We start from the raw sequence: 19484 nt of genomic DNA on the forward strand, positions 1-19484 counted from the left end.
TGGGATTTTTTTCTGTATCAATCTTGCAATTGCAAGGTAGTATGTTATTTGTAGTATCTCTGTACAGAAAAGTTGTAATGAAGTTTTCCTGTGAGTCCTGATATATACTCTACCATGGAAAATAATAGCCTATATTTATTAAAAAGCTTAATTTTTAGTTCTCTTTGCCTGATAAATCATTGATATTCAGCAAAACCCACATTTAATACTGCAGATTGATCAGTACACACTTTTTAGTTCTTGGTGTCCAATTGATAATTGGAGAAGTGATGTGGTCACACCGGAAAACACCATAAGTCTATAATCCTGCTTGATGGTCAAGTAAAAGTAATTTAAAACATGTAACCGAACACACTTAAGTGTCTTTGTTTACTGTGAGACTATGAAGGCTGACATGTAATAAAAAATGAGTGATAATTATAGAAACTGCCACATGAGATTTATTTTTGGTTTAGTTCCATGATGCTATGGTTGAGCTAATGAGCCGCTGAAGTTCCTATGCTGTCTCCTTGCTCTTGATTGACCCTGATTTCAAACCTTCCAAAGGCCACTTGATTTGTCATTTTGCTTTGTGTTTAACAGATACCTGTAACCACAAACAGGCTTTTCTTCATAAGCAAGTCTTTTTTTACTTTGTTTTTAGAACTTACCAAAGTGATTTGTGATTTTAAACTCAACATACAGACATTAGATTAATATTTTCACTGCTACAGAAGGCAGGAGAGTAAACTTATGTGTAGGATCACCCAGAGAATTTGAATCCCAACAGCTCTAGCTGTGCAGTAGTTCAGCTATGGTTAATTGATGTATATTTCTGTTTGTTCCTGTGTTTTCTGGAGTTAAGTTTGATCTCCACTGCTTTCTGTTTAAGTTGTCTAAGTAGGGTCTTACACCAAAGCTAATAGTAGGGCATGTTGACTGCTAGTCACACTGTTTAAAAGAGTAGGTAACAAACAACTTTTCCTACCAAATAGCTTAAAATGTGCTAATGTGCTCTCTTGCTAGAGCCAATGCTAGTTGTCAAGGATGAGACAGTGTTGGTAGCAACTATTTTGATTGTCACAGGATTTGAACCTGTTGGCTCTGTCATTTGTCAGGTAACTGCTGGTAATTTAATGATGTGTCTTAGTTATGATTTTCTAACGAAAAAATCAATTACTGAAAGGAAGATTGTATTTGATTGTAGTGATGTTGCACTGTCAAGGGCAGGGGTAAGGAACTCAGAGAAGATGACAATTCTTGATCTTGGTCTTGAGATGCTTTTAAGAGAAGAACTGAAATCCTAAATCCGTTCCTCAAATCCAAGATCAAAACAGGATTTCAAAAAATGCAAATGTCTGAATGTGTCAGAGGACATTCCATGCAGAGCCTTCTTGACTGGGACTTACTAGGAGAGTGGTTAGGCCCTGGAACAGGCTGCCCAGGGAGGTTGTGGATGCCCCGTCCTTGGAGGTGTTCAAGACCAGGTTGGACGGGGCCCTGGGCAACCTGATCTAGTAAATGTGTATGTTTGGTGGCCCTGCCAGGCAGGGGGGTTGGAACTACATGATCCTTGAGGTCCCTTCCAACCCGGGTCATTCTCTGATTCTGTGATTCTTAAGAGCAAACTAGTTTGAATTTCTTAGGCAGCATTACCTCCTTCTTTTCAGATGATTAACTGTAATCCAGAAGAGGGATAGTAAAGGTCTGAGTATAACAGAGGCTCAGAGATTGTTAGCAGGCAAGGAGATAAAGTTTCCTAATTAAATAGAAGTTATAATGTTCTTTGTTTTCTAATTTGTTGAATAACACGTCAGATTATTGCTTGACTGATACTTGTTCTACATGCTTTTCTTTGTAATTTCTCATGTCTCTGGTAGTTTTTTGTTCCTTACAATATTACCTTCTCTTCTTCTCAGCTTTAAGCTACTGCTCGTCTCACAGTTTACAGCAACCCCTACCATTTCAACTGTCTTCACTTCTTATTTGGAGCCAAGTGGACTTTCGGTAGAAGTTGATGGCTTAAATTGTTCAAGTAATTAATTATAAAAAAAGGCTGATACACGTTTTCTCCCCTGAATAAGAACTTCCTCTTTTATTGTTCAAATGTGATCAGTAGCTTGTTACAGATGATGACTTTTTTGCCCTCACAGGAAATACAATGCTGTCAGTCTCTTCAATTTATTTATTTCTTTATTTTACAGACTGAGACAACTATAGGCCTCAGTTCATATCAACAGAAAAGGTAAGCGGTTTTCTAAAGGTTTAATATCCTATCGTGAGATTGTTAATGCATGAAAATGTGAACATGAAAATGCGCAAGAGTACGTGAGGATGCAGCAGGTTTTTCATGTCGGGTGAAACTTAATCCATTTTATCTTTACTTTGATAATGTAAACAAGAAGAGTTAATATTATATATTGAAATAAGGCAATTACTGCGTAGTTTAATATGAAGCTTGAGCCAGTTTGTATATTATGGTAATGTGAATTTTGTCAAACTTGTGTTCTACCACCTTTCATTTGCTTTTTAATTAAGGAAGTGTAGTCTAGTCATGCTGTGTAAAACTTGAAAACTTTTGTTGCTTTCCCTCCCCTGCTTCTTCTCCTCACCCACTCCCCCTCAGCACTGAAGGCTTCTCTATGCCATTCATGACTTCTGCCTGTTTATTTCTTATCTGTGAAGGCTCTAAACTTTCCACTTTGTGCTGTACATGTAAGTGCTGCAGTGTGTCAGTCAGACTGCAAGTGTGCAAACATGGATTGAGGAATAATGATGGAACTTCAAAGAGTTGAGTGAGGTGTGCCCAGCGCAGAGCAGAACAGGGGAGGCCTGATGGCGGCTGCAGCTCCTCACAGGGTGTGGAGGGGCAGCGCTGAGCTCTGCTCTGTGTGACAGCGACAGGGCCCGAGGGAACGGCATGGAGCTGTGCCAGGGGAGGGGCAGCTGGGGGTCAGGGAAAGGGGCTGCACCACAGGGCGGTGGGCATGGCCCCGAGTGTTGGAGTTCAAGGGCTGTTTGACCACCGCTGTCAGACATAGGGCTTGATTTTGGGATAGTCTTGTGTGGAGCCAGGATTCAATTATTCTTGTTGCATCCCTTCTGACTTAAGGTATTCTATGAAATATACAGCACGTTCTACTTCATATCAGTGGCTTATTTGGTGTTCAGTCACAATGCAGTAAAACATAAGGACCTGCACTGCAAACCTTTCAGTGATGTATTACAAAGTAAATACCCGATTTGCTTCCTGTTTCTTTCCTTGGCTTTGTGGCTGCTGGTTTTTCATGCCTATTTCCTTCTAGGTGATTATGTAAAATGGCATTGCTAGAAACTGATTGTCTTATCCACATGCTTAACTTTTTTAGATGACTTGTCTATCATTGTGTTTATGAGTGACTGTAATATACCCTTATTTGTATAGCTTGCAGATTTTTTCCCTATCTATGTGATTTATTCAATTCTTTGATCTGCTTTTTAACAATAAATGGGAACGAATAAATGAACGAGTCACTTAATTTTTGTTTTGTTATTGTCTGTGTCACTTTAGAAATTAATAAGGCTAATTTTGGAGACATTTTCATTTTATTTTGTGGTAACAGAAATAACAGTAGTGGCTTTCTGAAAGTTGAAGTGTTACTAAAGTACTGAGATCTCTTTCCATTTGACACTTTTATGCTCTTTATTTCTTTATATTGTTGATTTATGGCTCAGGAAAGGAAGCAAAATCCTTTATACAAATGTTAAAGTCATATGGGAAAAATATATGTAGATATAATCCTTAGATCTGAGTTTTCCACAGTAGCAATTAAAGATGCTACAGATAAGATTCCACAGAGCACAGGCACCCTCCAGGAATCCCAGAACAGTAAAGGGAGAATACGGAAAGACAGTTAATACCAAACTTTGCAGAACTCTTTAAATGCTTTATGTGACAAGCACATTGTCCGTCTCCAAATGCAGAAGTGTGCATGGATGATGGAAAATGGAATGCTTAGCATGCTGCAATAAGCAGCAGAATTTCTTTAAAACATGATTTGATATGTCCTTAAATAGTTGGATATTGTCTTGACGCTGGTGGACATCCGTCTTCCCATGCATATATCAATGCATATATCAAATTAAGCATCTTCATAATTGCTTCTGAGAATAACTTTATTGGGACTTTAAATTGCACTTCTGTGGATCGTGTTTTGTAGTATGTTTGCATCTGTTTATGTTCTACTAATAAAGTAGTTACTTAAGTACTTGAGAAAAATGTTCTCTCGTACTGATGACAAAGTGCATGGTAAAATGAGGGCAATGATTGTGTCCAGGATTGCATGTAGTTCAGTCTGAAGTTTCACTTTTAGAGTCAGGAATTCTTGCAGAAGGGTAGAAGCATAGGGATTGTCCTCAAGTCAAGTACAGGTACAAGTCTTTCCTAAAACTTCATAGATGCAGATGACTTCTGGTTAATTCTTGGTCTACTGGAGCTTGCTTGCTGGCAGATGTAGTAGATCTTTCTCATTCAGTTGCATGTTTTCATGTTCTTCACCTTGACAATTAGAAAACTTGAAGGGGCAGGGAAAGAAAAATGCATAAGTTCTGATGCAAGTCTGGGAAGCCTAGAGCTCTACATGCATGTATAATTATTAACTTAAATGTCATTACAATGTAAAGTTGCCCTACCCATGGGTGTATCCAGCCTCCTGTGAGCAAGTGTCCAGCAGAGCACGCGTTGTGATCATTCTACAAGTCTGCTGCGAATTGAGCCTTTCAATAGGCAATGTTTTAGATTTCAGTATTGTTCGCTCCTTATTCCATATGTTACTGTTGTTACAGTTGATGTTTGTTATGATGGAGCTGCCTTTACCAAACTCTAATCTTCTTAAAAAATCTGTGCGAAATCAAGTGATACTTGAACTTTTCAAGTATGTGAAGAGCTGTTTATATCCTGATTGTCCAATTTGGATGAATAGACTCTTTAATGCATTTTGTAGTAAAGATCTTCACTATCATTTCTATAAATTCTCTAAATATTTCAGATAACATTTAAAAGTCAGTTCCTTTTACATGAAAGGGATGGTTATGTTCTTTTACTGATAAAAACAGAAATGCTACGTGGCTCACCTTTCAAGGGTTCAAAACTGGGAGAAATTACAGTGTATTATAGGAAGAACTGTTTTAACAATCACTTGAGAAGAAAAGTAAGTATTTCCAGTTCAGTATTACAATTATCTTGACAATAGAGATGTGTGGGCTTTGCCATTTTTAGTTTAAAAATGTGCTACAATTTTTTTAATTTTAAATTGGACAATAAGCTTTGAAGAAGGGAGGTGATCGCTTTGAAGATGGGTTCAGAACTTGTTTTATCCTGTCAAAATTTCAATACTATGATGAATTTCCAACTTAATTGTCTGTAACTCTGGTTTTGCAGAGTGCATGTTGTGTGAGGTTTGGTTTTAGCTCGTATCTGACTGCTCCAGTGAGGCACAGCAGCACAATAGTAGCAAGAATTGTTGCTTTCTGTAGCCTTGAATTCAGTTCTTCCTACCACTGGGACTTGAATTGTTACTGTTTTCAGATTTATGTGTGTGTGTGACCAAAGTAGTCTGTATGACACTTGATCTTGGAATAAGGGAATTTTTAAGAGCTAAGCTCTTAAGTAGTATTGAAGATGCTTCAACATCTAGATGTGTAGAGCTATAAATCAGCTCATAACATGAATAGGTCTCTTACACATGCATTGTACTTGAAATGGGCAGGTACAGTTGTAGAGTACTGAAGTGAATAACTAAGAGTTTTTGGTTTGTTTGTGTTTGGATTTTTTTTTTTAATATAATAGACAGTGAGTTTGTTAAAGTGTTTTGTTTTGGGTTTTTTTTTGCTTTTTATTTATTTATTTATTTTTACCCTTTACTAAAAGTAGATTGGGTAGTTCTGCCCCGTTGGCCACTGGAGCATCCCTCTTTAGCCAGGGTGCCCGGTTATGTTTTGGTCTTTAGGAGTCTGAAATTGAAACCAAGTCTTAAACAGGATCTGAAAGAAGACTGCCATTTTACTATTGGTATTTAAAGAAAAAAGAAAACCATTGATCTAGAGCCACTGTTTAGCCTTTCCTTCCATTACTGTCTCCCTGCTTTGTGTTCGTTGCATGAATGTGAATTTTACTCAGCCCAAGATAAAGTGCTGCTGACGTACAGAGATGTGAGTGCTGACACAGTCATTTCATTCTCAACAAGAAAATGTTTCAGTCAATTAATTTGCTTTGTATTCTTTGTTCTAACTTACGTTGTGGGTTATTGATTCTGTTCTCTGACTGTGACAGTTTGGGTAAAAAATAAAAATAAACATTACCAGAAGGTGGTTTCTGATACCTTGTGGTCTTTACCTCTGGATGGTTTGAGTGGTCTTTAAATGTTAGCCTTTGTCTAATAGTACTCTCTCAGTTAGCAGCAGGAGGTTAGTGCAGGTGAGAATGTTTCTATGCCAAAGTTACTGTAGCTTGGTGATTAAGAGAATTCTAACAGCAAAAATGTGGGCTGGTTTCTCCCATGTGGCATCAGTACCAGCAAATGGGATCAGGATGGTTATGAGCTACTACAGTTGTGGTGAGAGAAACTCATGGTGTGTACTTTCATGTATTTGTCAGGTCTTCTGAGAGAATGTTTGGATATTGCTATGAAAGACGATACAAACTTACGTAGCTTACTGCAACACATACTTTTCTTCTCATTATTGATGATGAGTTTCAATTATGTCTGCTTCCAATATCTGTACTTCTGCGTAGACTTCCTTGGAAAACTGCTAAAACTGTGGACAAGATAGTTAAGCTGTGTTTCTTCCACTGAATTAGATATGCTGTTATTTGTGTTAGTGGATAGGTTAATTCAAGATGGAAGGAGGTAAAAAATATATATTTTACAGAATTTTAATTTTTCTTGCAGTGTATCCCTATATCGGGGTAATTGCCGACCTCTGCGGTTCGAGCCACCAATGCTGGATTTCCATGAACAGTAAGTTGATAAGTCTTCTATTAAGCTCACTTAAATCTGAAGAACTTTGAAGAGCGAAGGACAGCTTGGTGTACAGAGAGCAGCTTCAGTGCCTGACTCATACTTCAGGACAATGTAAACTGAAGTGATGACATTTCAAACATTCTTGTTAGCAGTTCAACAGAGGAGAGAAAACAGTCCAAGTGTGCCTTAGTGCAGCAATGCTTGTGAGAAACTTCCCCCATCTTCATCCAGTGCTGCTGGATGTTTCATTTACAGGGGATCCATGGACTACGAACAGTATTTCATACTCCTTGTTCATAGGAAAGGCTAAACATAGTGGTAGTAATTACAGATGTGCAAGGTGAGACCTGTGTACAGCGTATACTTGTTTCTGAAGGAGGATGAGCTGTAATTGTGTATTAGTTACTAAGAGTGGCTTTCTAGAAATAGTCCTTATCCAAAAAAAAAGAAAGTCGGTGTCACTGTGTAGTGAAGGTATCTGGAGATGCCTCATTTTTACAGAGCTTCGTGTCAGCACCAAAATAGTATAGATCTAGTGTACCATTAAAATAGTGCAAATCAACTACTTAGGAGAAGCATGAGGTGTTTTGTACAATAAATATAGATCTCGGGGATTGCTGACTTTTATTTTTTAACACAGGGAACCTGTATGTGTGTGTCAAAACTTGGATCATTGTGGGTTGTTGCTTTTTTAAAAAATTTTAATCTAAAAGTCTGTTATCCTTAATTTAGCTGTTGTAATTTAGATAATATCCTCAGGCAGAAATAATCTTCTAATTTATCAAGACTTAGAGTAAGTTGTGAAAAACAGTTTTATAAAAAGTTTTGATATGGAGCCCTAGTGTTAGATTTAAAATCTACCCTTAGGCATTTAAATAGAGGTGAACAGACTTGGAGAAGTGGTGAGCAATTCAACTTTATGGTCTGAATAAACTGTATATACCATGCACCTTTGGTAGTAAAGCAATTCATACTTAGTCTTTTGTCTTTTTGCCTTTTAAATTAGGCAGTTTTTTGTATTCACTTTGTCATTTCTTTTTGAGTTGATAATAGAAAAGTTCTAAAATACACATTTAGTTTCTGAATAGGAGTTGTACTTAAGGTGTTTTGTTAATAGGTAGCATTTAGTAGAACAAGCTTGTTCAAAGGTCATATTGATGCAGAGACATCGACATGTATCATTTCTAGGCTGAAGGAAGTTGCAATATTTAATTTCAGTCATAAGGTAACCCATTCTTCATGTGATATTTTTAGTCTGCAACTGCTGTTTGGATTTAATGAGATCTTTCAAAATCATGCCAAATTAAATATCTACGATATTAGTGGAAGTCTGTACTACCTAGGGATCCTATAAAATCAAAACTGGGATTCAGTTGCTAAATAAAGTCCTGTAGACACGCTTCATTGTGCTCTACCTGCAGGTGAGATTACAGTGGTTGCAAGCTTCTATTATATGAGTTGGTTTTGTAATGCTGCTTTAATATAAAATAATGCAGTATTCTACCGCTTTGAAGACAGTCCAAATAATCTCAGACTTATCACAAGAAATGTGTGCTCTATGTTAGGATATGCAAATCTTGGCTTCAAAGATCTAAAATGTTCTTGGTATACTTTAAGCCTCTGGGAATGGGGTGGGACCAGGGCAGGTTCTTTCAGATCAGCGATCCAAGAAACTGCCTAGACTAAATGGATTATCGCTCATTTTTTAATATGGGAACCTTTTTTTCTCTCTCTTTTATTTTTAATGTTAAAACAGTCATCATTGGGTAGTCTTCCATAACTTTGAAAGGTGATTGCCCAGAAGTTGTTTGGCAGGATGGTCACTGTCTGTAAAGCTTCCCATGTTTGGGATGCATCTTCATATTTGAGCTGTTGCAGGTGGTCTGTCTAGATGGAGTGTACTTTTCATTCTCTTCTTGTTTCTGCTTTTCAATAATATATTTATTAAGGGTGCAGGGACTTACACCTACAAGGTACCTACAATGTGCAGCCAAGCATTTATACTGCATGTTTTATAAACTTGAAATGCATGAGGTTGAGATTGCGGGATTTTTTTTTCTTGCAAAATGAAATGTTTACTTCTATTGGAGTAAGAAGCAGTTGACAGTACGTTGGCATTTAGTTTAGATGCACCTCTGTTTTTGTTTGCTTATAGAAGTGCTACCAAAGCAAATAATCTTTTATTGCACTTCTAACTTCATTCACATTACAGCTGGTGCCACTATTGGTTGTGTCTGTGCTAGTACTGTTTTGTACACAGGGTTTTGCTAACTGTTTGGAAGAAGTATGATGTGTTGCAGGATCTGATTCCTAACTTAAAATGTGACATTTGCTGTGTTTTTCAAGCTATGTGGACACAAACTTCTTGTCAGGTTTAATATGAAAATGTTCTTGATTTGTTTAAAAACAAACAAAAGTAATGAATAACAAACAAGAGAAAAACATTGAAATCTGGAAGCAGATAAACAATTGGCCAATAGACTTGTGCATGATCCCTTCTGGTTTTTGTTTGTTTTGCTTTTCCTGGTTAATTAGACAAGTTTACATTCTGAAACTTCTGGTTTCAGTTACTTCAGTTAGTGAAGTATCTCGCTCGGGTCACTCAGCCCTTTAGTCACTGATCCTGTACTCTTGAATATCAGGAACTTTCATCATAGAATCACCAAGTTTGGAAAAGACCTCCAAGATCATCCAGTCCAACTGTCCACCTATCACCAATATTTTCCACTAAACCATGTCCCTCAGTACAACATCTAAATGTTTCTTGAATGCCTCCAGGGTCAGTGACTCCATCTATTCCCTGGGCAGCCCATTCCAGCACCTGAACACTCTTTTGGAGAAAAAAGTTCCTCACGTTTAACCCGAGTTCATGTAAGGAGCTTGTACGTTTTCTAAGAGTGGGTTACAGAAAGCATTCCTGTAGGTAACTCCCAGTATTTCCTAATATAAGTGGAAAGCTGTTGGGTGATTTCTGTACTCTCTCCAGTCTTGCTGAAGAGAACAGGAGGTGGTGGAATAATTCATCTGCTGAGTTTACATTCTTGGGCTTTTACTTATATACTGGCATCGTTTTATAAATCAAGCCAGCTTTTTTTTTTTTTTTCTTTTTCATAAATGAAAGCATCTCAACTATATGCAGTAAGAAAAAAAAAAGTAATTATTCTTTTAAAAGGACAGTTTCTCAATCTCTGTTTGCTTTGTAGTGAGTGCTTTAATAATTTTGTGAGTTTGAGCCAATAGCTCGAGGATTTGTTTTCCTGACTCCTTGCAGAAACTGCTTTCCTTTAGTTAAGAGTATGCTTCTTTATCTCTAGAGCTGAAATGAACTCCATTACAAACATGTGCTTATGATGTACTGGAGATAGTAACTCAGATACTGGAAAGAGTTGAGTTGTAACAGTAAAAATGATGCATCAACACAGGCTTATTTACCCACTGGAACAGGCACATCACCCTTGGTAATTATCATCTCCTCATCCACATTTTAGTATCTGCTTTTTATCAGTGTAGGTGGACAGGGACAAAAGATGAGGAGCAAAATCTTGCATGTTTTGACAATTCCTGTTTGCCTGAAAGTGTGAATCTATGCCATGTTATTGCAGTGGGGAATATTAGTTGTGACTGCTTCAGGAAATTCTGTACAATTTGGCACCAGCAAGCACTGTACTTGTGCAGATTACTGTGGCTAGATAAATCACAGCCTGGAGAGTATCTCTTAGTTGATTGTTGTCTGGGATGTATGTTTGTTAAAGGTGTCTGGTGCACATTGTTTTACCTGAATTTTACCACTTCTCACAAGAGAGGGGAAAAAAAGGTAAAATTTGTCATATTTCCCTAAATTTGGCTAACATCAGGGTTAGTGTGTACAAGGAAAGCAGTGTCCGAGCAATGCAAAATATTAGAGGTGCTGTTACAAAATCAAAATGGTCTACAAAGTGTTTGTTGAAGGCATGGAGACTTGCTCTAAGTAATGAATTCACTGATAAATTGCTGGCTTATAGAAGCTCATCTGTGTTCAGTTACCAAGCAGATAAAATACTTGAGTCCATATATACTGATGTCATTGAAGGCGAGTTTGAAGGAAGAGGAATACTGAGATGCTCTAGCATAAGAATAGACCATTTTACTACTTCTGATTGTGAAAATAGCTTATCTTTCTTGTTATGTACCGAGTTATGGGATAATGCAATGTTAAGTAAGCCTTCATAAGAAGTAATAAGTAAACAAATATCAAGGAAAAAAAAATGTAAAGTTTGCCTTTATTTAAGGTAGAGTTATACATATATTACTTAAACACACGAGAGAAGTTTTATTGTCAGTGTTCCAGATGCTATATGTACCTATTTAGCTTAAGGGGACAAAACCCATTGTTCTGTTTGCTTGAAATCTTAACAGTTTAAAATGTTTTCTTCTCTTTTCCACAGGCCAGTTGGAATGCCAAAAATGGAGAAAGTTTACCTACATAACCCTAGCTCAGAAGAAACAATTACACTAGTATCAATATCTGCTACAACATCGCATTTTCATGCCTCATTTTTTCAAAATAGGGTAAGTTATTCTGCTTTTTCAAAATGAGCTTTATCTTTGTTTTCTGTATGTGAGCTTGATTCCTGCCCAGCACTGCTTCCTTAAGTGAGCTATTTATTTATAATTATATACCTAAAAATATTAAGATACCTCAGTTCTTGATCTCAAATCAGTTACCAAAAAATTTGAACTGAGTATTGAGTCATATGCAAACCCTACTAGAAAAGAAGCAGCTAAGTATCTCTTAGGAATTCTAACTAGGGTGTAAGTATATACTGCCACTAGCAGCAGATAGCTTTGCTCATGTGACCATTAAGTGTTCTATACTTCAGAGCATATGCACAGGTATGAGTTTGTTCTTAGAGTCTGGTGAAAACAGTAGATTCAGTGAAGAGGTATTAGTCTGAAGCAGTCACTCCAATTCAGTGTAACTATTGCAGTCATATCATAAGAAACTTGTAAGCTGAAAAGCAAGGTGTCAGTAGGTTTAACTCTTAACCAAGTTACCGTAAGATATAGTCCTCTAGTTTCAGTTTTGTGCATAGGATGTGTGGTTTAGCGCAGTCCAACAAACAATAAAAAAGTTCTTACTTTAGAAAAGCTGACTATAAAGCAGCCTTTTCTCACTTTTCAAAGTTCTGCTGTAATTGCCTTTCTCCTGTGTTCAGTAAGCTTAGTCCAATGTATTTCTACATAATGGTGAATTCTGAATTTACAGTTTAGCCTAAAAATATGGTTGAATATAATTTTTCAATATACAGTAGCTGTAAAATAATGTTTTAATTATCTTATTACACATCTGTATGCATTTCTCCAAGTCTATTGTAGACTTTCTAACTTCAGTGTTCAATAAAGAACAAATGAACATATTCTGTAGCACAGAAAGTGTTTATCTGCAATGTGTGATGACCTCAATAAACCTGCTTTTTCTTCTGCTTGCCTTGTTTTTTTTCCCCAGAAAATTCTTCCAGGAGGCAATACATCCTTTGATGTAGTTTTCCTCGCAAGAGTAGTGGGAAATGTAGAGAACACTTTATTTATTAACACTTCCAACCATGGGGTATTTACTTATCAGGTAAGATAAGTGGAGAGAACAATCTGAAAAGTTGTAAAGCGTGAATCAGCCTTTTGGCTATATTTATTACTACGTGTATAACCACACAAGAGTGTTTTTCCAGACAAGTTAAAGAACCTTCCACCCAAGCTGCTTGGTGTAATGCAATTACATTAACGTAAATATCTATAGGCCAGTAATGTAATGTAAGCCAGATCACTGGAAATTATGTGGGGTTTTCTGTATGTGTTAGTGTCTCATTGCAATGATCCAATTTATTCTTTTGTTCTTTGTTCATCTGAACCAATGATAAGGCAATTTCATTCATTATATTGGCAAAAAGAAAAAAAAAAGTCCATTTACTTGAGATTCAAAAAGATAAACTGTACAGGTGAGAGAAGCTGAAAAATGAGAGCATTATGAAGTCCTTAAAGTTGGAAGGGACCTCTGAAGACCATCTTACCCAACTCCCATGCCATGACCATGAACAGGGACACCATAGCTAGATCAGGTTGCCCAGGGCCTGATCCAGCATTGCCTTGAAAGTCTCCAGGGACAGGATATCAACCACATCCCTAGGCAACCTGTTCCAGTGCCTTACCACCCTCACTGTAATAGGCTTTTTCCTTGTATCTGACCCAAATCTACTCTATTGAGCTTAAAGCCACTTCCCCATGTTCTATGACCATAGTCCCCTTCTTTCCTGTAGCACCCTTGTACTGAAGGGTCACTGTCAGGAAATCCTCATGTTAAGGGAATCTAGCTCTTACATTTCAACATTTTGAAAAGAACAAAAACCTTTCCTGTGTAGATACTTTGTTACATAAGCTTATTAAAGGATTTAATACCTTTTTAACCTTTAGCTCGTATTTAGTATTTCAGGGTATCAGAATAAAGATGTTATTTTGATGTCCTGTGATCTAAACATGTCAGTGTAATTAAGTAGTGGCTATTAGAAATACTTGTTTTCTGTAAAGGAAACCAATTTTCAGCGCTTTAGCATGATGTTAATTTTAAATGCTCAGTGAGAAATATATTAATTAATTAAAAAGAATATTTGGTAGACTGTTAAAAACTGCATGTTTATTAAATGCTGCAGCAATTATATACAGCTCTTAGGCTTGTTTTTTTCTTCTTCTGTCCTAGGTGTTTGGCATTGGAGTATCAAACCCCTATCGTTTGCGCCCCTTTATTGGGGCACGAGTTCCTGTAAATAGCAGTTTTTCTCCTATAATAAATATACATAACCCTCACAGTGAACCTTTGCAGGTGAGCCTAAGAGCATTAAATGCTCTTTCATTTATGAAATTAGTCTGAAATTTTATTGATTTTGGTATTTCGTAAATCTGTTTGAACTGTAAATCTATGTGACACTAAGCTTTGTATGTTACATAGTTACATTCCTGTTTAAATGCTGATCGGTTGTTCTAGAAATTATAGATTATATTCACAAATCTCTGTAGTTTGCTGAATTGAGGTTTTACTATGGATTTTCCATTTTTAAAATGTCATAATTAATGCAAGATGGGGAACTACACCTCACTGATAATCAAGGAAGGTAATGAAGCCCGTGAAGTAATATAGATTTTGCATTTTTAATCCAGGCATGTCTCTTAGCTTCCTTCTGCTCATTTTGCAGTATTTTTTGTTGTTGTTGTTGTCAACCAAATATTTCATGAGGTAATCTGATTTTAATTAGTGATGAGCTTCATTATTGATCAACAGTAAGGAAAGAAGAAAGTGAGACGAATGCTTCCTTGATCCTATAAGCACAGCCAGAAATGTCCACCAATGAAATGTGAATAAAATAAGATCAACATGTCTCTAGGCTGTGTTTAGAATATAGTAGTATTATAATTTCTCAAAATCAGTGGTGCTTTTACTGTGAACCTTTATATGTAACAGTGATGCAGTGTTCTTGCATCAAGGCAGGATTAATGAATGAAGTGATACCTGAACATAACCAAACTAGTAAATCAGTAGCCCAATAGGGAAATGGCAAATGGTTAATGATTCATAAACTGAAAGTCCACAGAAAACACAATGCACTAGCCAATAGTTTTATCATAATTATAAGTGAATTTGTTAAGAGACTGCAGTGGTCTAATAGTTGCTGATCCCTTACATTGCGCATTATATTTTCTGATAACTGAAAGGGACTCCCTTTAATGATGTGTTAACGTTTTCCTTTTGTCCGGTCCAGGTAGTAGAAATGTATTCCAGTGGAGGTGATCTCCATTTAGAGCTTCCAACAGGTCAGCAAGGAGGTACAAAGAAGCTATGGGTGAGTAGTAATGTCTTGCAGCATCTACTGTAGATGTTTAGAGAATTTTTATTCTGATACGATTTTAGGATTGTGGTTGTTTTGTTTTTTTTTTTAACCAAATGTTTGTCTTGTAATCAGTGAAAAGAACTCCATATAAACTGAAACAATAACAAGATCTATTAGCTGTATGATACTAAAAATTGAAAGAAGAGCTTAATTTCAAGAAACTGTCACCATTTAACTGTTCCTTTTTGAAATGAGAAAATGAATCACACCCACTGGAGCATTCAGGACGGAGTAGTCCTTCTTATGCCTTACAAGCTGGATTCAGCCTATGAGAGGATCATAAAACAAAACTTTTTCCTTTTTAACTGAGCAAGTCCTTCCTACAAATCACTGTGAGTGTTTATGTGAGTTGAAAAAGCAGCTGAATGAACTTGGGAAAGAAGAATAAATTGAGAACTATAAAACAGCAATGTGTCCAGCAGCAGTAGATCTCTGGATCATGATTCAAAATGGCTAGAAATGGTTCTGGAAAGTATACATGCCCTGCACTACATATCTTAAGTCAGTGACAGAATAATGGGTTACATAGACACTTGGTCTGGCCTATCAAATCTGATTTGTAGTGTTCTTTGTGACACATACTGGTATCTTCACAGGAAATAAGTTTTAGAAGCATTCAGAAGATGAAGTTTTGGCTTTGTGCTGTACATTGCCCTCGTCGTAATGTCCAACTAGATACAAAAACTGTTTTCCTTTGTGATAGATATTACTGCTTTTTTTGATATGTTTTTGTCTGGGAGAGACTTAAAAGTCACTGGGATTCAAAATTTCTCTTAGTCCAAATATCATCACAGCCGCTGGCTGTTGTATCTGTTGCAATGAATAAAGCCAGTGTATTTCCAAGCCAAGAAGAAAAATCACAATAATTAATTTCTGGCTTTTCTGGAGAAAGTCTGAGAATGGCTGTAACTTTGTTTTAGGTACACATATTGCAAAGGAACAGAAGTACAAATTGCAAGCATTTTAAAAATCAGAGGAAAGGGCAAACATAGTGGGAACGGGAAATAAGGAATAAAATCAGATTTAAAAAAAGAAATGAAGGTTCTAATATTTTGACACAGTTCTACTCAGATGGCATTGCTTCTAATGATAACCTCTTCCTCATGAGCAAAAGAAAATTTAAGAACACTGTTGAATTCTGTAATCATTAGTAGGCATATAAACAACTTACCTGTTTGGTGTGGTTAGAACCATCAAAAAATGCATAAAAGATTTTTAAATGTCTCCCTCAGTTCTAGCTCTGTTTCTTCAGCTAATAGCTATTCAGCTTTCCAAAGACAGGTTGCCAGTTTTAAAGCCCTGATGACAAGCATGCAAAAGTTATACAGAAGGGCAGTTAGGTTAATAGTATTTCGCATTAATCTCCTTGTATTTAAAACAACCATTGGCATTTCAAATCAGTAAGACAAGTAGAAGTGAAACCAGTTTGTGGAGGCATGCAGATATAGCAGAAGAGAAAGCAGAATAAATGATTTGAAACATGGTTATGGTACTTGAATGTATTCTGTCAAATAGTTTGTTGTTGTCTCAAGTGGTATTGATGTCAAATGTTTTGATGATCGGATGAAGCAATCCACATACGCAGGAGCATTTTTATGATCACTATTTTATGGTACTTCAGGGATCCAGACAAACTTTGGTTGATCTCTGATTACTCATATGGAAGAGTCAAACTGCATCCTTGGAGACAATGAAGCAGTTTGTTTCTGTTAGGTTTGTGAAGAAGTGAGAGCAGAATTTGAAAGCTAGACTTCTCTGCATATTTTAAATCAGAGACTCTCCAAATGTAGTTAGTCTGACTAACAGCAATTCTGCACTGTTTTAATCTGTGTTTAGCTAGATGGGTTTGACGTTTGTGTATGTGTGTGAAACTGTATGTGCTTTGTGTCTGCTTTGGAGGAAAAACAATTAGGATATATAAAAAATAGCATTTGATGTTACTGAACTCAATAACATTTTTATCATTAATGATAAAATCTTAAAGCTTTTACCACAGCTTTAAGAAATAAAACTGAAGAGGGTAATAAAAGCCCTCTTCTGTATATCTAGTTTTAATCAGTGTCATATTTGTTGGGAAAAACTATCCAAATGAAATTTAATGGTAACTTTAAAAATATGCAGGCTGTGCCTTGCTTCCGTTGCTGCTCTTTCTCTTATCATACAATTATAATCGATACTTCTATTGTAGCTTTTGCTGTAGCAGCTCCTTTTATAATTACTACAATCTCACAGATGTGCTTTTAATGTTCTGTTAGGAAATACCTCCCTACGAAACAAAAGGAGTGATGAGAGCCAGCTTTTCTTCAAGAGAAGCAGATAATCACACAGCATTCATTAGAATAAAAACAAATGCCTCAGACAACACAGAATTTATCATTCTCCCCGTTGAGGTAGAAGTTACAACAGGTTTGTAGAAAAGCATTTTTGATATTATTTAGCTTAATGAACTTGTACGGTAAGAAAATGGTAATGTTTCTTTTTCTTCCCTTAAAGCACCAGGAATCTATTCATCAACAGAAATGCTGGATTTTGGTACGCTACGAACACAAGGTAAATCTGTGCTTCAGATCTCAAAGTATTTGTAAGGGGCGAGAGTGGTTACCTTTGTGCTATTCTTGGTAGACTGTGAGATTATGATTTTTGTTTTTAATTTAAGGGACAGAGTTTCAAAAATAGGAAAACAGTGCATTGCTACTATGCACAAATGTGTTTGCCTTCAAGTAAACTTGAGTTTGCGAACTTGAGCAAACAGTATTTTCCATATCTAGTTATAAGTCAAGTACTGACAAGAGCTTTAAAACTTAGTTGCACGTGGTTTAGCCTGAAAACCGCTGTTGGTTTACTTCATTATTTTTAGGGAAAGATTGCTTTAGAGCTACAAAGCTTTAGTATCTTTCATACACAAGAAGTAGCAGGAGTATGCAAACTTTGGTTAAGTTGTTTATAATTTCTTCTTTTTTAAAAGTGCAATTTATACATTTGTGCCATATATTTTGCATTATAAATTAGTATTCTGTAATGAGATCAAAAAGATTTTTTATGCTTGACAGAAAGTAATAAAACTGAAGGTATCTTTTCAAACTGTAAAAGGACTTATCAGTATTAAAGAATCAGTCCATATATATCATCTTTAAACCAACAAACAAAAAAACCACTCAATTAAAGCAATAGCTTCTGAAGTACTTTTCCATGTAACATAGCTAACACATAAGATTACCAAATAGGGTTGTCTCTGCTAGTCCATCTGGCTAAAATAATACATTTTACTATTGTTAGCTGGTGCATTTCTTAATGTGTTACAAATAAATGTAGTTAACTGAAGCATGTAGTACTTACTGCTATACAAAAATGAAGTTTAAAATGTTATGTTCCTGATCCTAGCTACTTTGGCTGTACTACCGAGTTAATGCAACTCTTTAATGCTAAACAACAGTGGGTTTATGTGAAACTAGCCAGCACAGGTAACTTTGTATAAGGTTTTCATATTAATGTAGCCTAATAGTCAGGTGTGTTTTTTGTTCTTTAACAGATCTGCCAAAAATTTTAAATCTGCATTTATTAAATTCAGGAACAAAAGATGTGCCAATTACAGTAAGTTTTATTTCCTTTCAATTTGAAACTTTCTACCTGGATTTACTTCATTACATGATAATTTATCATTTCCAGCTTCACCATGCAGTGTTCAGAAATAGAAGCTAGATGACAGATGACTTAAAATATGACTTACTATTAAGAAATCATGTATACGCATGGTAAAATTAATGTGTTTCACAGCCTTCTTTCACCAGATATTTCAATATCTATATTATGTCTACAATATCTTAGGGTCCCTAAGCTTTTCTACTTATAATTCCTGTTTAGCATATGAGAGATTAAGGTTCTGTGGGGTTGTTTGTCTATATCAGAGTCCCTTAAAGCATATGAAGTGATGTTCCAATGTAGTCTCATGAGATGAGCAGAGAGTAGCTTTTAGAAAGAGACTGTAAAGTGGCCCTTGTTTTCTTGAGTCTGTCTCATTTGTATCTTGAATAAGAAAAAGGCCTGAGAACACTCAAGAGTCCTTTCCCATGAGATTTCTACAGCTGCAAATAAAGTGTAGAGAGTTTCAGAATTTGAGTTTTAGGATTATTCTGAATTTGTTTCAGAATTTTTGCTGTATTGTTGTGGTTCATGCTTACCTCTTTCCTGTGTAATTTCCTATGGGGTTTTTCTTTGCTCACTGTTTTTCTCACTTCCTTCTCTTCCTCATGTCTTCCTTGTTTTCCACATTTGTGTGTATTTGTAGTCCATATTGTCCAAGTGCATTTTAAAAAGCGTTGAAGTGTTGAAAAGAAACCAAAGTGTGACTGAAGGACTGGCAAAGGTTTCTTACTGAGCTCTTGGAAAGCATTATTTTGTTGTTAAAGCTTTAACTGTGGAGAATGATACTTTAAGAGCAGAGGTTTAATAAAAACATAGGACAGGATACTGGATGCTGAGGCTAAGTTATTATTCATGGATAGTTCTCAAGTCAAGACAAGTTAATAGTATAGTATAAGAGAATTTAATCTGTGGAAGTCGTCATGTTTATTATTTCAGTGAGGGCAGATGA

General features: G+C 36.2%; 1 protein-coding gene across 1 annotated transcript in view; it reads left to right on the top strand.

The window, feature by feature from the left end:
- The window catches only part of TMEM131 (transmembrane protein 131), an 87143-nt gene that overhangs the window by 28946 nt on the left and 38713 nt on the right, over positions 1-19484 (top strand). Inside the window, exons 3-11 of the mRNA XM_015850938.2 lie at positions 2184-2224; positions 6909-6977; positions 11405-11528; positions 12466-12582; positions 13708-13830; positions 14765-14845; positions 17149-17299; positions 17387-17443; positions 18423-18484. Of these exons, the coding sequence (XP_015706424.1) occupies positions 2184-2224; positions 6909-6977; positions 11405-11528; positions 12466-12582; positions 13708-13830; positions 14765-14845; positions 17149-17299; positions 17387-17443; positions 18423-18484 (825 nt within the window). The remainder of the gene's footprint in view (positions 1-2183; positions 2225-6908; positions 6978-11404; positions 11529-12465; positions 12583-13707; positions 13831-14764; positions 14846-17148; positions 17300-17386; positions 17444-18422; positions 18485-19484) is intronic.

The sequence above is a fragment of the Coturnix japonica genome, chromosome 1 (assembly GCF_001577835.2).
Source record: "Coturnix japonica isolate 7356 chromosome 1, Coturnix japonica 2.1, whole genome shotgun sequence".
NCBI lineage: Eukaryota > Metazoa > Chordata > Aves > Galliformes > Phasianidae > Coturnix > Coturnix japonica.